The sequence below is a fragment of the Narcine bancroftii genome, chromosome 1, assembly GCF_036971445.1.
Source record: "Narcine bancroftii isolate sNarBan1 chromosome 1, sNarBan1.hap1, whole genome shotgun sequence".
Lineage (NCBI taxonomy): Eukaryota > Metazoa > Chordata > Chondrichthyes > Torpediniformes > Narcinidae > Narcine > Narcine bancroftii.
Genome location: NC_091469.1, coordinates 372,009,135 through 372,024,357, shown reverse-complemented (window position 1 = coordinate 372,024,357; position 15,223 = coordinate 372,009,135). Strand labels below are relative to the sequence as shown.

Sequence of the window (15,223 nt, the reverse complement as noted above, 5' to 3'; positions counted from 1 at the left end):
AATCTTGCAGTCTTGGGCGGAGTAGTTCCCATACCATGCAGCCAGATAGGATACTTTCAATGGTACATTTGAACATTCCAAATGTCATCTAAGGAATTTGTGTCGTCTGAGGAAGTAAAGTCACTGGTACACTTTCTTGGCCATCACATCAACATAGGTGGACCTGGGCAGATCAATGGAGAAGTTCACTCCCAGTAAATAAAAAACTGTCAGCCAAGTCTTCACAATTGTTACTTCAAAAGTAACATTCAGTTGGTGTGTGTTTTTCTATCGTGTGTTTAGCATGGAACATAGTACACAACAGCAGAGTACAGACCATTTGGCCCTCACTGTTGCGCCGACCTATATATTCCTACCGAAAAAAATGAAACCCTCCCTACCTCATAACCCTCTTTTTTTTTTTCATTCATTTGCCTGTCTAAGAGTTTCTTAAATGCATCATGATTCCAGGCACCCACAACTGTGTGTGTAAAACACATCCCTGATGTTTCCCTTAAACTTTACTCCCTTCACTTTGTACAGAAGTCCTCTGCTACTCCCATTCTGGGAAACAGGTGCTGGGTGTCTACCTTATCTATGCCTTTGAGAATCTTGTAGACCTCTATTAATTTAACTCTCGTCCTTCTACGCTCCAAAGAGAAAGGTCCTAGTTCTGCTAACTTTGTCTCATAAAATATTTTCCAATCCAGGCCACATCCTGGTAAATCTCCTCTACACCCTCTCCATAGTTTCCACATCCTTCCTATAATGAAGTGATCAAAACTGAACACAATATTCTAAGTGTGGTCTCACCAGAGATTAGTTGAGCTGCCACATGACCTCTGGACTCTTGAACTCAATCCCCTGACAAATATAGTCCAGTATCCCACAGGCCTTCTTAACTCTCCTATCAACCTGCATGGCAACCTTGAGAAATGTATGGACTTGAAACCCAAGGACCCTCTGTTCTTCCACACTGTCATGTACTCAGCCTTCAGAATTGACCCTCCAAAATGAATCACCTCACACTTATCCAGTTTGAACTCCATCTGCCACTTTTCTGCATCCTGTCTATATCCTATTGTAACCTATGACAACTTTCTTTTTTTTAAATTTTTTTATTTTTCACACTATAAACCATATTGATCAAGATATATACATTCAAGATACATATATTCAAGAATATATACAGTGTCGTTTTCTCCCCCCCTTCCCTCCTCCCCTCCCTCCCCTTCCCTCCTCCCCCCCTCCCCTCCCTCCCATTTAGTTAAAGTTCAGAAAATAAGATACATTAAACCCGTCAAACAATGTTGTCATTCAATAAAAATAAACAAGAAATTCCACTGAGTCAGTTCTTTTCATTCTCTTCTCCTTCTGTCATTTTAGGTGGTAGATGTCCCCGGTAGGTTTTCTCTATTATGTTTCATGTATGGCTCCCATATTTGTTCAAATATTGTAATGTTATTTCTTAAATTATATGTTATTTTTTATAATGGAATACATTTATTCATTTCTATATACCATTGTTGTATTCTCAAGTTTTCTTCTAATTGCCAGGTTGACATCATACATTTTTTTGCTAGGGCTATCACAACAAATCTTTTTTGTGCACCATCCAAATCAAGTCCAAATTCTTTGTTTTTTATGTTACTTAGGAGGAAGATCTCTGGGTTTTTTGCTATATTGCTTTTTGTGATTTTATTTAATATCTGGTTTGATCTTCCCAACATTTTTTCACTTTCTCACATGTCCAAATTGCATGAATTGTTGTTCCCATTTCCTTTTTACAGCGAAAACATCTGTCAGATACTGTTGGGTCCCATTTATTTAACTTTTGAGGTGTAATATATAGCCTGTGTATCCAGTTATATTGTATCATACGTAACCTCGTATTTATCCTATGACAACTTTCAATGCTATTCACAACTCCTCCAACCTTCATATCATCCACAAACATATTGAGCCATCCTTCCGCTTCTTCATCGAGGTCATTCATAAAAATTACAAAGACCAGGGGTCCAAAAACAGATCCCTGTGAAACTCCACTAGTCACTGACCCCCAAGTAGAATATGTTCTGTCCACCATTATGAGTTTTCTACAGGCATGTCCATTCTGAATCCACACAGCCAAGGTTCAGGCACTCAGTATTCATGGTGAGGTAGTAAACTGGATTCAACATTGGCTATATGACAGAAGCCAGAGAGTGGTAATGAATGATTGCTTCTCAGACTGCAGGTGTAACTAGTTGGGTACCTCAGGGGTCAGTATGGGACCTTTGTTGCTTGTTATCTGCATATATGATCTGGATGATAATGTGGTAAATTGAAAGTATGTAGATAACACAAACTTTGGAGATTGGAGGTGTTGTGGGCAATGACTGAGGAAGGCTTTAAAAGCTTGCAGAGGGATCTGAACCAGCTTGAAAAATTGGTTGAAAAATGGCAGATGAAATTTAATGCACACAAGTGTGAGGTGTTGCATTTTGGAAGGATAAACTAAGGTAATACATATATGTTAAATGATAGGGTACTGAGGAGTGCGATAGAACAGACGGATCTGGGAATACAGATACACAATTCTAACAGGGTTGTAAAAAGGGCTTTTGGCATATTGATGTTCGTAAATCAAAGTATCGAGTGTAGGAGTTGGGATCTGCACCATCTGAAAAAACTGGCTGCAAAATAGCAGATGGAATTTAATGCAGACAAGTGTGAGGTGTTGCATTTTAGAAGGTCAAACTAAGATCGGTCATGCACAGTAAATGGTACGGCACTGAGGAGTGTGGAGGAGCAGAGGGATCTGGGAATACAGATACATAATTTCCTGAATGTGATGTCACAGGTAGTTAGGGTTGTCAAAAGAGCTTTACACACATTTGCCTGCATAAATCAAATTATTGAGTATCAGAGTTGGGATGTTATTGTGAAGTAGTACAAGACATACATGAGGCCTTAAGTATTTTGTGCATTTATAGGCATCTAACTACAGAAAATATATCAATAAGATTGAAGAAGTGCAGAAGAAATTTACAAGGGCGTTTCTGGGATTTGAAGAACTGAATTACAGGGAAAGGTAAAACAGGCTAGGACCTTATTCCCTGGAGCATAGAGGAAGACAAGATATTTGATAAATGTATACAAAATTATGATGGGTATAAACAGAGTAAATCCAAGTAGGCTTTCTCCCTTGAAGTTAGGAGAGATAAAAACTAGAGGACTTAGGTTAAGGGTGAAAGGGGTAAAGTTTTATAGGGAACATTAGGGGAGCTTCATGCATAGAGTGATGGGAGTGTAGAATGAGATGCAAGCTGAATTGGAAAACGCAGGGTCAATTTTGACATTTATGAAAAATTTGAACAGGTACATAGATGGGAGTGGAATGAAGGGATATGGAATGGGTGTGTCAGTGGGACTAGACAGAAATAACAGTTTGGCTTAGACTAGAAGGGCCAAACAGTCTGTTTCTGAACTGTAGTGTTATATGGTTCTATTTATATGGCATTTTTTAATATTCCTGGCAGTTTTTGATATTCCAAATGTTTTCAGACCATTTTAGTTACTCCTTGAAGCATACATAAAATTCTATGAAAATGTGTCTCAGGATCAAAAAGGCTCACCAAGAAGCTCTGCAGGCATCAAGCATATGGTCACATGAATACGAATCCGATTTCCATTGACCAACAAAAATCATCTCCGCTTTCCCTACGACATCAAAAGTCAGTTTTCCAAGTATAGCAAAGGTGCATCAGACTGTAATTTAATGATGTGACTATACTCAGGGTTAATTCCCAGTTTATGATGTTTTGCTAAGATTTCAACTAAAACACACAGGATTTTCTTTTCTGTCCTTTTTAAATTCAATGGGAATCATTTTCTTGCACCCTTAAAACCTACTGCGGTCATTAAAATTTTCATTATATCACTGTGTAATTTGAGAGTATTAATAGAATTAGAATTTATTTCCATTAAACATGTCACAAAATTTGTTGTTTTGTATCAGCATCACAGTGCAAATATTTATATTAATCACCTAACAAAATTAATAAACGTAGTGCTAGAAAAGTAGTGTAACCTTTTATCCGGGAGTCCAAACACCAGCAACCTCCAAAAACCAGCACTTTTCTCGGTAACGAAAACGTCTGATTGCCTCAATCCTAGCCCCTGCCGTCCGTTGGTCAGCCCCCCCGCTTGTCCGTTGGTCACCCCCCATCCCCGGCCATCCGTCAGTCACCTCCCCCCCTCCCAGTCATCCGTCAGTCGCCACCCCTGCCCGTCAGCTCACCCCCGTTGCCCGTCACCCTCCCCTTCCCCTACCGCCTACCGCCTACCTAACTCCCGACTTGGCAGCAGGGGTGCAATGGTGCTGAGGGAGTTCACTGAGGGTGTGCTGGCGGTGGCTGGCAATGGCTCAGTACAGGAGCAATGGCTGTCTTTGTTACCCATAATTCCTCACACAGCTGAAACCACTCTGTCAGCACCAGAGCAGTTCCAGCTATGTGGGGGTTTATGGATAAAGAAGACAGCCACTGCTCCTGCATTGAGCCACCTGCTGTCAAAAGTGAACTCCGGGCTCAGAGATGAGAGTCACCTTCCCACTGGAGTTCAATTTTATTGTCAGAGTACATGACATCACATACAACCCTGGGATTCTTTATCCTGCAGGCCAGGCAAAATTACTGATAACTATAAACTGTACTCAAGAAGAAAGAAATATATACAAAAGGAAAAAATGTAAACAAACTGACTGTACAAATACAGAACAATAAATATTCAGTAATAAATAATGAACAAAGTAAGAGTCCTTAAATGAGTCTGTTGTTGAGGATTCTGATGCTTGAGGGGATTCAACTATTCTTGAACGTGAAAGTAAAAGTCCTGTGGCACCTATAACTCTTTCCTGAGAACAGTGCATGTCCTGGTGGTATGGAACCTTGATGATTATTACTGCCCTCTGATGACATTTCACATTGATATTCTCAATGGTGGGGAGAGTTTTGCCTGTACTGAACTATGTCCACTGTCTTTTGCATGGCTTTCTACTCAGAAGTATTGGCCTTGATGGAGAGCACACTTTCCACTGCACATCTGTAGAGGTTTGCCAAGGTTTCCAATGACATGCTGAACCTCAGCAAACTCCTGAGGAAGTAAAGGCGATGACATGCTTTCTTCATGATGCCATTGGAATGATGGGTCCCAGCAAGGTCCTCCGAGACAGTGATTCCCCAGGAATTTAAAGTTGCTTGCTCTCTCCACCTCAGCTCCCAATGATTATTGGATCATATACCTCTAGTTTTCCTTTTCTAAAGACTGCAATCAACACCCTAGTCTTGTTGGGATTGAATGAGATGTTTTTGTTAGCACAGCATTCAGCAGTTTTGAATCTCCCTTCTGTATGTTGACTCATCAATCCCTTTTATACAGCCTACTACAGTGGTATCATCAGTAACATTGTATATAGTGTTGTTGTCATACTGAGCCACACAGTCAAAGTTGTAAAGTGATGAGAGCAGGGGGCTGAGTACAAAATCCTAGGTGCTCCAATGCTGATGAAGATTGTAGAAATGTTCTTGCCAATCTGCACTGATTGGGATCCGGAGGTGAGGAAATCTAGGAAGTCCAGGTCTTGGAGTTTGCTGATTTGTTTTAAATGGATGATGGTGTTGAATGCCAAACTTTAGTCTATAAATAGCATCCTTCTATATGCATTTATGTGTTCCAGAGTTGTATGAAGATTCAGTGAGATGGAATCTGCCGTAGACTTGTTGCTGGAGTACACAAATTGAAACAGATCCATATCGCTGCTCAGACAGGAGCTGATATTCTTCAACACCAGCCTTTCAAAACACTTCATCACAGTGGATGCGAGGGCTACTGGTCAATAGTCATTTAGGCAGGTTACCATAATCTTCTTGGGCCCTGGTTTAACTGAAGTCTTGTTCTAAACAGATGGGTACCATGCCTTGTCAGAGCAAGATGTTCAAGATGTCTGAATACACTAGTTGGTCAATACTGGTTGTAGGTACTCACCCATCTACTCCATCTGGACCAAATACTTTCCTTGGATTCAGTCTCCCAAAGGCACCCCACATGTCAATTATCAAGTAAGATTACATTTACAGCTCTCCATATTTGACATAGGGATTTTCAACCAGGGATGCAGAGGCATAATCGTCACGTCCCTGAGTTAGTTAACCAGTGTGCTGAACGGTCTGTTTTAATGCAGAGTGAAAGTTTTTTTTTTTCTCTCTCTCCTTCTCAACATTGCATGCCCTTGACAAATTTCATTCTGAATTTAAATTGCACTAATAATTATTTCTCCTGAGCTTGGATTTGTATAGTGATTGAGAACATTCTATTTATGCAAATAAGCTCTCTATATATATATATTAATAGGCATTCATATGCCTTGATCAATAGGATTTGGCTTGCCAAAGAAGTAACGGTATAACCACTACTTCAACTATATAAAGAAACCCTATAAAATCACCATTATAAAATAAATTTATGATAAGTACATTCATACCATGAATTCAGACTTACATTTTACCAAGGCATCAATATTCTTTTGGCAAATTTGTCCCATTAGATTATAGTAGTAGCAGGGTAAGCAGTCTTGACAACGAGTTTTTTGCTTTGCATCAGGATGGAGACATGAATAGGTATCCTGTACACAAACCAGTGCAACAAGAGTTGAATAGTTCCAGATACCTTCTTTCAACATAATAAACATTTAATAAGTAGAAATATGAAATAATTAATGCATTACAAAGTAATGATAAAGATAAAATATTCATTACATTTATCATTATTGCTAAATTGACAGAAATCTACTAACATTACACTATGTAAAATGTCACTTCTGTTTCATAACTTTTCACCTGAACAGCTTTTAAATTTTTACTGCAGTGCAACAATAAAATTGTAGGAGTGGACCGGAGCCAAGTTTTATTCAACAGATCCTCAGGATAGGTCACTCAGTTGTTTTTTTTTTGTTGTTTTATTTATTTATTTTTAGTAGATTAGTTAGGCTTCTTTTAAATATCAAATATTATTATTTCTTTATCCCTGTTTTCTTTGTTAGGAGAATTATTTCTAATATTTCACATTTTTACTCTTTGGAATTTATATATTTATACTAATGTAGACTTGGACATTCCATTTTAATAGTGTTATTTCTATTCTCCTGATGCTGTGAAATTATGAAATGTTAATAAAAAGATTGAAAAAGAAAGAAGAAACAATAAAATTAAGTCTCTTCTGAATCACGTGCTCAGAATTTACAGGTATTTAAATTATGATTCAAAGAATTATTCACAATTAGAAATGGAAGTGATTGAAAAATTAATGATACCAATGCTGAAATCATTCAAAGATAATTACCTCAAGATTAGATTGTTCTGTTGGCTTTAGTTTTTGTTTCAAAAAGTCCATTAACTGGTATATTGAATGCTCCATCTGTTGGCTTTGTCTGCAGGGAGAAAATCAGCAAATGTTTCCATCCAAATAAGAAAACTTACATTTCCATACAAATAGGTCTCAAAAAATGTAAACTGTTTCTCAATTAACTCAGCATTTTCAAATTATGCACAAGGTTAATAAACAGAAATGGATAAAAACTCATGTATTAATGACTAAATTGACAAAATACTTTTGAGCATATATTAAACTCCTAATAAAATCATCATTCAAATTGTGCCATTTCTGGCCTGATTGATATAAATTAGTTTGATCTTACATCAAACATAGAACAGAACAGCATAGGTACAGTCCCTAATCACATTTGGGTCATACCCTCCACCCAATCTAGAACAGCCCTGTTTTGGCTCATCGCTAAGCTGCTCCAAAAAGTCATCCAGTAGGCATTCCACAAACTCACTCTCCTGAGTTCCCTCACTGACCTTATATATTTTCATATATTTACTTTCCCCAATATATTTTCATGTTAAAATCCCCCATGAATATTGTAGCTGTCCTTCTGAGATGTCTTATCTATTTCCAGTTGTATTTTGTAAACCACATCCGTGGCTGTTTGAAGGCCTGTATATAAATGCCATTAATGTCCTTTTACCTTTACCATTCCTTAACTCAACCCATAAGGACTCTACCTCTTCTGATCCTATGTCCCTTCTTTCCGATGATTTAATATTGTTGTTTAGCAGCAGAACCACGCCACCCCCTCTACCTCCCTGCCTATCCTTGCCATACACCGTGTATCTTTGGAAGTTCAGCTCCCAATAACATCCATCCTTTAGCCACCACTCAGTAATGGCCAAGCATCATACCCTCCAATCTGTAGGTGTACAGCAAGATCATCCACCTTGATTCTAATGCTGCGTGCATTTAAGTATAATACCTGTCAACCAGTTTTTTTTTTAAATGTACTGTGTCTCCGTCATTATTTTGTCTCATCATCTGCCTGTCATCCTTGCTGCACACTATCTTTGCTTTACTGCCCTAATACTCTGGTTCCCATGCCCCTGCCAAATTAGTTTAAATCCTCCCAAACAGCTATATTAAACCTGCCTGCCAGGATATTGGTCCCCTCTGGGTTTAGGTGTAACCCATCCTTTTTGTATAGGTCATTCCTTCCCCAAAGGAGATCCCAATGATCCAAGAATTTGAAGCCCTTCCTCCTGCACCTGTTTCTCAGCCACATATTTACCTGCCCAATCTCCCTATTTTTGCCCTCACTAGTATGTGGCACAGGAAGTAATCCTGAGATTACCACACTGGAGGTCCTTCTTCTCAGCTTCCTCCCCAATTCCCTCTATTCCCCTTTCAGGACCTCCTTATTGTACCTATTGTCATTGGTAATAACATGCACCAAGACTTCTGGCTGTCCCCCCTTTGAATGTTATGGACCCAAATGGAGGCATCCTGTACCTGTCACCAGGGAGGCAACACACCATCCAGTGCCTTTATCAGGCTCACAGAATGACTTGTTTGACTAACAATGGAATCTCCTATCACTTAAATGCCTCTTCACCCTCTCTGCCACAGAACCATGCTTAGGGTCAGAGACCCGGATACTATGATCATCCTCTGCCAGGTCATCCCCAATACCATCTAGAATGATAAACTGGTTGCTGAGGGAGATTTCCACAGAGGGGTTCTCTAAATAATCCCTGTGGCTCCAATCTCTCACATCCTCACTCTCACTAATGAGCCTAATGGTTATCAAACTGCAGCTCCAATTCCTTAACAGGGTTTCTTAGGAGCTGCACCTCGGTGCACCTGGCGCTGATGTGGGCATCGGGAATTCTTGGTATCTCCTACTAAAAATCATTAATTCTGGTGGGCAGCTTTCTGAAGACAAGTCTCAAAACCAAAGGTTTCATCACTGACTGTGACATCCAAGGATTTAATTCAATCATTTTGGTTATTTGTCATTTTTTAACATTTGATTGTATAAATATCATTAAAATATGTGGTGTAAATCAAAATAATTGTATAACATTAAATATTTCACTCAATTTTTTCTGAATTAAAAACATACGTAGACAAAGTTTGTCCAGCGCAGGCAACAATATTCTCAGTCATCTCTAGAAAAGCTGGGACTTCCACAAGTTCATCTTCGGGAAGGTCAACCAGGGCAGTAAGAGAAATTTCATGTAGAACCCTCTCAATCCTGCACTCCAGTGTATCAGATACTTGCTTCACTAGCTGCCTCAGCTCTGTCAGTGAAATGTTCACATTATCGACAACTAAATATGAAAATAATAAAATAAAACATTACATATTAGAACAGGAGTTAGAAACTTAGAATAGACCATCATTTCCACCATAACCACCCCTGATCCCCCCCCACCCTAGTTTTTATTTTGAAATGTGAACTTCCAATTGAAACTTTTTCCAATCAGAGTCTATAAGAGAAAGCCATGCAGACACAATTATCCACTGAAATTCAAGGGGCTTCTCCGGTGAGAAATATTCTTTCTGCAGAACACATCACAGCATCTATAACATGGTAATTTTGGGGACCGTTAATGTAAGAGGAGAAGCAAGGGACTTGGGAGGGCAATGAGTGCCGGGAACAAGTTTTTTGTCTGTGTCTTTAAAAAGGGAGGGGAGCAGGGATTTGGGCCATTGTAATTTTGGGACCATCACTGTAAGAGGAGGAGCTGGGGATTCAGGAAAGCAGTAAATGTTGGGATCCAGCTTTTTGTAAATATAAAAAGAGGGAGCAGGACAATTTAAAGTTTCTGGATTGCTAGCAGTGAGTAAGAACAGATAAGAGGCAGTCACAAATAAAAAGAAGGGAAGCTCAAGCAGACAATGTGTAAATGGCACAGTGTAGGGGTGAGACTTTGAGGCTTCGACGAGCAAAGGCAGAGGATGAGCTGGTTTCCAGTAAAGTAAGACCTTTGTATTTAAACAAAGAGTAGCTAATGGAGGTATCAGCAAGGGGCGTGGAATGCTCCAGATGCAGCATGTGGGAAATCTAAGACTACAATTTCCCCTGATGACTACACATGCAAGAGGTGCATCCAGCTGCAGCTCCTTAGAAACTGAGTTAGGGAACTAAAGCTGGAACTGGATGATCTCTGGATCATTCGGGAGGCAAAGGCAGTGATAGAGAGGAGCTTCAGGGAGAAAGTCAAGAGGCAGGTAGCTGGGTGACTGTTAGGAGAGGGAAGGGGAATAGGCAGGCAGTGAAGAGCACCCCTGTGGCCATTCCCCTTAACAATAAATATACTGTTTTGGATGCTGTTGTGGTTGGGGTGGGGGCGGAAAACAATCTACCAAGAACAAATTGTGGTGGTCGCGTCTCTGCATCGGAGTCTGGCCCCTCTGCTCAGAAGGTATGGGGAGAGGGTAGGGAGAAGAGGAGAGCTATGCTGATTGGGGATATATTGGTTAGGCAAATAGATAGGAGATTCAATGAACAAGTTTGATGCTCCCAAATGGTATGTTTCCTCCCAGATGTCAGGGTCAAGGACATCTCTGATCAAGTTCACAGCATTCTGGAGGGGGAAGGTGAGCAGCCAAATGTTATGATCCACGTGGAAACCAATGACACAGACAGGAGTAGTGATGAGGTCCTGAAGAGGGAATATAGGGAGTTATGAAAGTTAAAAAGTAGGATCTCAAGGGTAGTAATCTTGGGAATGCAGCCTGTTCAATGAACCAGAGAGGGTAGGAATAGGAAATCGTGGCAAATGAATGCATGACAGAAGAGTTGGTGCAGGGAGCAGGGGTTCAGATTTTGATCATTGGGATCTCTGCTGGGGGTTTGACCTGTACAAAAAGGATGGATTGCAGCTGAACTGGAAAGGGACCAATAGCCTGGTGGACAGGTTTGCTAAAGCAGTTGGGGAAGGCTTAAACTAGTTTGGCAGGGGGGGTTAGTACCATAATGTGAATGCAGAGAACACAGCAGAAAATCAAAAGTATGTTCTGAGTTTGTGAGAAAGAACAGGCAGGGGATAAAACATAAACATAATCAGTTAGAGGGTTTGAAATGTGTCTATTTCAATGCTAGAAGTATTAGGAATAAAAGAGATGAACTTAGCTACAATGTTGTGCCCATTATAGAGTCTTGCCTGGAGGAAGACCCGGATTGGCTGATGGTCGTATTGGAATTTAGAAGTTTTAAAAGGAATATGATAGGAGGTAAAGCGGTGGAGGGAGGGTGTTGGAAATAGGAAGGAAACTGTCTCTGTACTAGAAGTAGTCTATAGGCCCCCAAATCACCCTCAAGACACCAAGGAGCAGAGAAGTAGGCAGATTTTGGAATGGTGAAGAAGAAACAGGGTTGTTTTTCCTAATATTGACTAATGCTTCCACACTGCAAGAGAGATAGATGGAGCTGAATTTGTCAGGTGCGTTCAAGAGGATTCCTGACACAGTATGTGGACCAGCTGAGGAGAAGAGAGGCTATACTGGATCTAATTCTGAGTAATGAACCTGGTCAGTTAGTGGACCTCTCAGAGGAGGAGCATTTTGGTGAGAATGACCACAACTGTCTGAGTTTTAGCACAGCTATGAACAAGGATAAAAGCAAACAAAATGGGAAAGTGGCAAATTGGAGAAGGGCTAATTACGATGGGATGAGGAAGGAACTAGCAAGAGTAAATTGGAAACAGATGTTCAAGGGTGAAAGCACAGAACTAATGTGGAGGAAGTTTAAGGACCACTTGTTCTGGGTTCAGGATAGATTTGTCCCATTAGGACAGGAAAAGATGGTAGGAAAAAGGGAATTGTGGTTGATGAAACAGATGAGGCAGCTAGTCAAGAGGAAGAGGAAGCATACATTAGATACAGGAAGCAGGGAACAGGAAGGGTTCATGAGAAGTATATGGCTGCCACGAAGTAGCTTAAGAAAGGACTTAGGAGTGCTTGACGGGGGCATGAGAAGGTCTTGGCATGTAGGATTAAAGAGAACCCAAAGGATGTCGAGAATGAAGTCTAAAGGATAAAGGAGGCAACAAGTGCCTGGAGGCAGAGAAGGTTGGGGAAGTCCTTAATGAATACTTTGCTTCAGTATTCATAAGAGAAAAGGCCCTTGATCAGGGTGAGGTTCAAATAGAACAGGTTTATGAGTTGGATGATGTTGAGATTAAGATAGATGAAGTGTTGGATCTTCTTAAACACATTAAGATTGATAAATCACGAGGGCTGAATGCAATATACCCAAGACTGCTGTGGGAAGTGAGGGGATACCTGGGACTGTGGCCATGACCTTTGAGTTCTCTTTGCCACATGGGAAGTGTTGGAGAATTAGAGAATGGAAAATGTAGTTCCCCTGTTTAAAAAAGGTAATAGGGATAATCTAGGTAATTATAGACTGGTGAGTCATACATCAGTGGTGTGCAAACTATTGGAGAGGATTCTTAAGGCTATGATCTATTAGCATTTGGAGAAGAATATTTACTCAAGGATAGTGCCCTGAGGCAAATGCCTTTGGTCATGCCTCATGAACCTGAGTTGTTTGAAGAGGTAAGAAATTGATGAGGGTCAGGTAGTAGATGTTGACTGTATGGATTTGGCAAGAGGTATGGGGTAATGGAAGCTTGGCTGTGTGGATTCAGAATTGGAGTTGCCTGCAGTAAGCAGAGGATAGTAGTGGATGGAATGTATTCTGCCTGGAGGTCAGTGAATACTGGAGTTCCTCAAGGATCTGATCTGGAGCTCTGCTTTTTGTGATCTTTATAAATGACCTAGATGAAGAGGCAGAAGGATGGTCAGTAAGTTTCCAGATGGTACAAAGGTTGGAGAGATTGTGAATGGTGCAAAATTTAGTCGTAGGTTACAAAAAGATATAGACAGGATGCAGAGTTGAGTGGAAAAATGGCAGATGGAGTCTAATCCAGATGTGTAAGGTGATGTATTTTGATAGGACAAAACAGAAGGCAGAGTACAGGATTAATGGTCAGTTACTTAAGAGTGTGGATGAACAGAGGGGCCTTGAGGTCCAAATCTATACATCCCTCAAAGTTGTGCAGGTGGATAGAATAGGATAGTTAGGAAGGCCTATGTTGGGCTTTATTAATAGGGGAATGAATTCAATAGTCAAGGAGTCATGTTGCAACACTACAAATCTCTGGTGAGGCCATAATTGGAGTATTGTGTTCAGTTCTGGTCACCTCATTATAGGATGTGGAAGCTATGGAGAGAGTGAAGAGGAAAAAATTTACCAGATGTTTCCTTGATTGGAAAATAAGACAAGTTAGCAGAGCTGGAACTTTTCTCTTTGGAGTGAAGAAAGATGAGAGGAGACTTAAGAGTTCTACAAGATTCTGAGAGGCAAAGATAGCGTGGAAAGACAGCACCTTTTTCCCTAGGGCAGGAATAGCAAACACCAGAGGACATGTGTACAAACTGAACAGAGGGAAGTTTAGGGGAGATAACAGGGTTTTTAAAAAAAATTTAAAGCACAGAGTTGTAGGTATCTGGAATGCCTTACCAGGGATTGTAGTGGAGGTTGAAACATTAGAGGCATTTAAAAGTCTCTTAGGCACATGGATGGAAGAAAAATAGAGGCTTACAAGGTAGGGAGTCTTTAGAATTTTTATGGTTCGGTACAACATCGATAACCTAATGGTCTGTTTGTCCTACTTATAAAATCCTCCTGCAAAATCCCACCTCTGTTCATAAAACAAATTATTCTTCACAGTGTACGTTGATCCACCAATGTGAGATCCCATCCTCGCATTCGCAGCCATTACATCCATTGACTTGCAAGGAGCAGCACGTGCTTTTAGCACAGGAGCAAAAAAGCACTGAATCAGTGGGGAATCGTAGTAGAGTGACCCCAAAAAAGTGCTAAAATAGTAAGGCCTGCAGGAGATTGAAGGGGAGCGATCCACAAAAATGGAGTAAAACCCCTGAACGAACCCTCTGGAGAAGGAGGTGAGTGGTAAAAATTCCGGGACTACCAGTGGGAGGTTCCCAGGTCCTGATGAGGGGAGGCCCCGATGTAACCCTCTGGAGACAAAGGTGTACTGGAAAAGGTCTGGGACAATCAGTGGGAGGTTCCTGGATCCCGGTGAGATGCTGGGGCAGAGGCAGGGTGGCAAGAGCCAGAGGAGGAAAGCCTCCAAAAAGAGCCCCCGTAGTGCTTCGTTAGTGTCAAAAATGCAGCAGGCCCACCAGGGTGTAGTGTCCCAGCTGAGGAGCAGCAAGACTGATCTATCTCCGTTGGAGGTGGGGTCAGGCAGCAGTGGCCTACCATCGTTGAAGGTGGGTCTCAAGGCTGGCTGCACTGATCTAGCTTTGTTGAAGTCGGGGTCTGAAAACAATAGCAGTGATGCCAATACTTCTGCTGGGGTGGGATCAGGCGACAGATCTACCTTCACTGAAGGTGGGGTCCAAATCTGGCTGCACCAACCTGGATTTGTGGAAGTTGGGGTCTCAAAAAGCAAGCAGTGATACCATTTTGCCACTACATAAGGCGATTGGACCTCAGTACATCAAGAGGCAGCGAAGGGGAGTACCCCATACAAGACCAGGTAGGGCCTGAGTCAAACCTAACACATCTCATAGTGAAGCTGCCCACTTCACAGGCGACAATAACCACTTGACAGACAAGAATAACCACCAGAAAAAGCCTGAAGGGCATGGTTTCTATACGACGAAGACCCGCTCGATCAGAGTCCAAGAATAAGGCCAGCCAGAGAGTAGAGCCCTCGACCAGCGACGGCATTGTAAGTCGTCTGAACAAATTGGAGGAACTGGTGACAATCATGGTAAGTTTCCTACACCATCAGAGCAGGGGGAGGACATTTATGATTATGCATGGGAA

At 41.0% G+C, this 15,223-nt stretch overlaps 1 protein-coding gene across 8 annotated transcripts in view; it reads right to left on the bottom strand.

Annotated features, from left to right (window-relative positions):
• The window catches only part of dnah5l (dynein, axonemal, heavy chain 5 like), a 425,035-nt gene that overhangs the window by 324,023 nt on the left and 85,789 nt on the right, over positions 1 to 15,223 (bottom strand). For all 8 annotated transcript variants that reach the window (XM_069913293.1, XM_069913291.1, XM_069913294.1 and 5 more), the window contains 3 exons: positions 9,476 to 9,683; positions 7,360 to 7,447; positions 6,520 to 6,643 (listed from right to left, as the gene is read on the bottom strand). In XM_069913293.1, the coding sequence (XP_069769394.1) occupies positions 6,520 to 6,643; positions 7,360 to 7,447; positions 9,476 to 9,683 (420 nt within the window). The remainder of the gene's footprint in view (positions 1 to 6,519; positions 6,644 to 7,359; positions 7,448 to 9,475; positions 9,684 to 15,223) is intronic.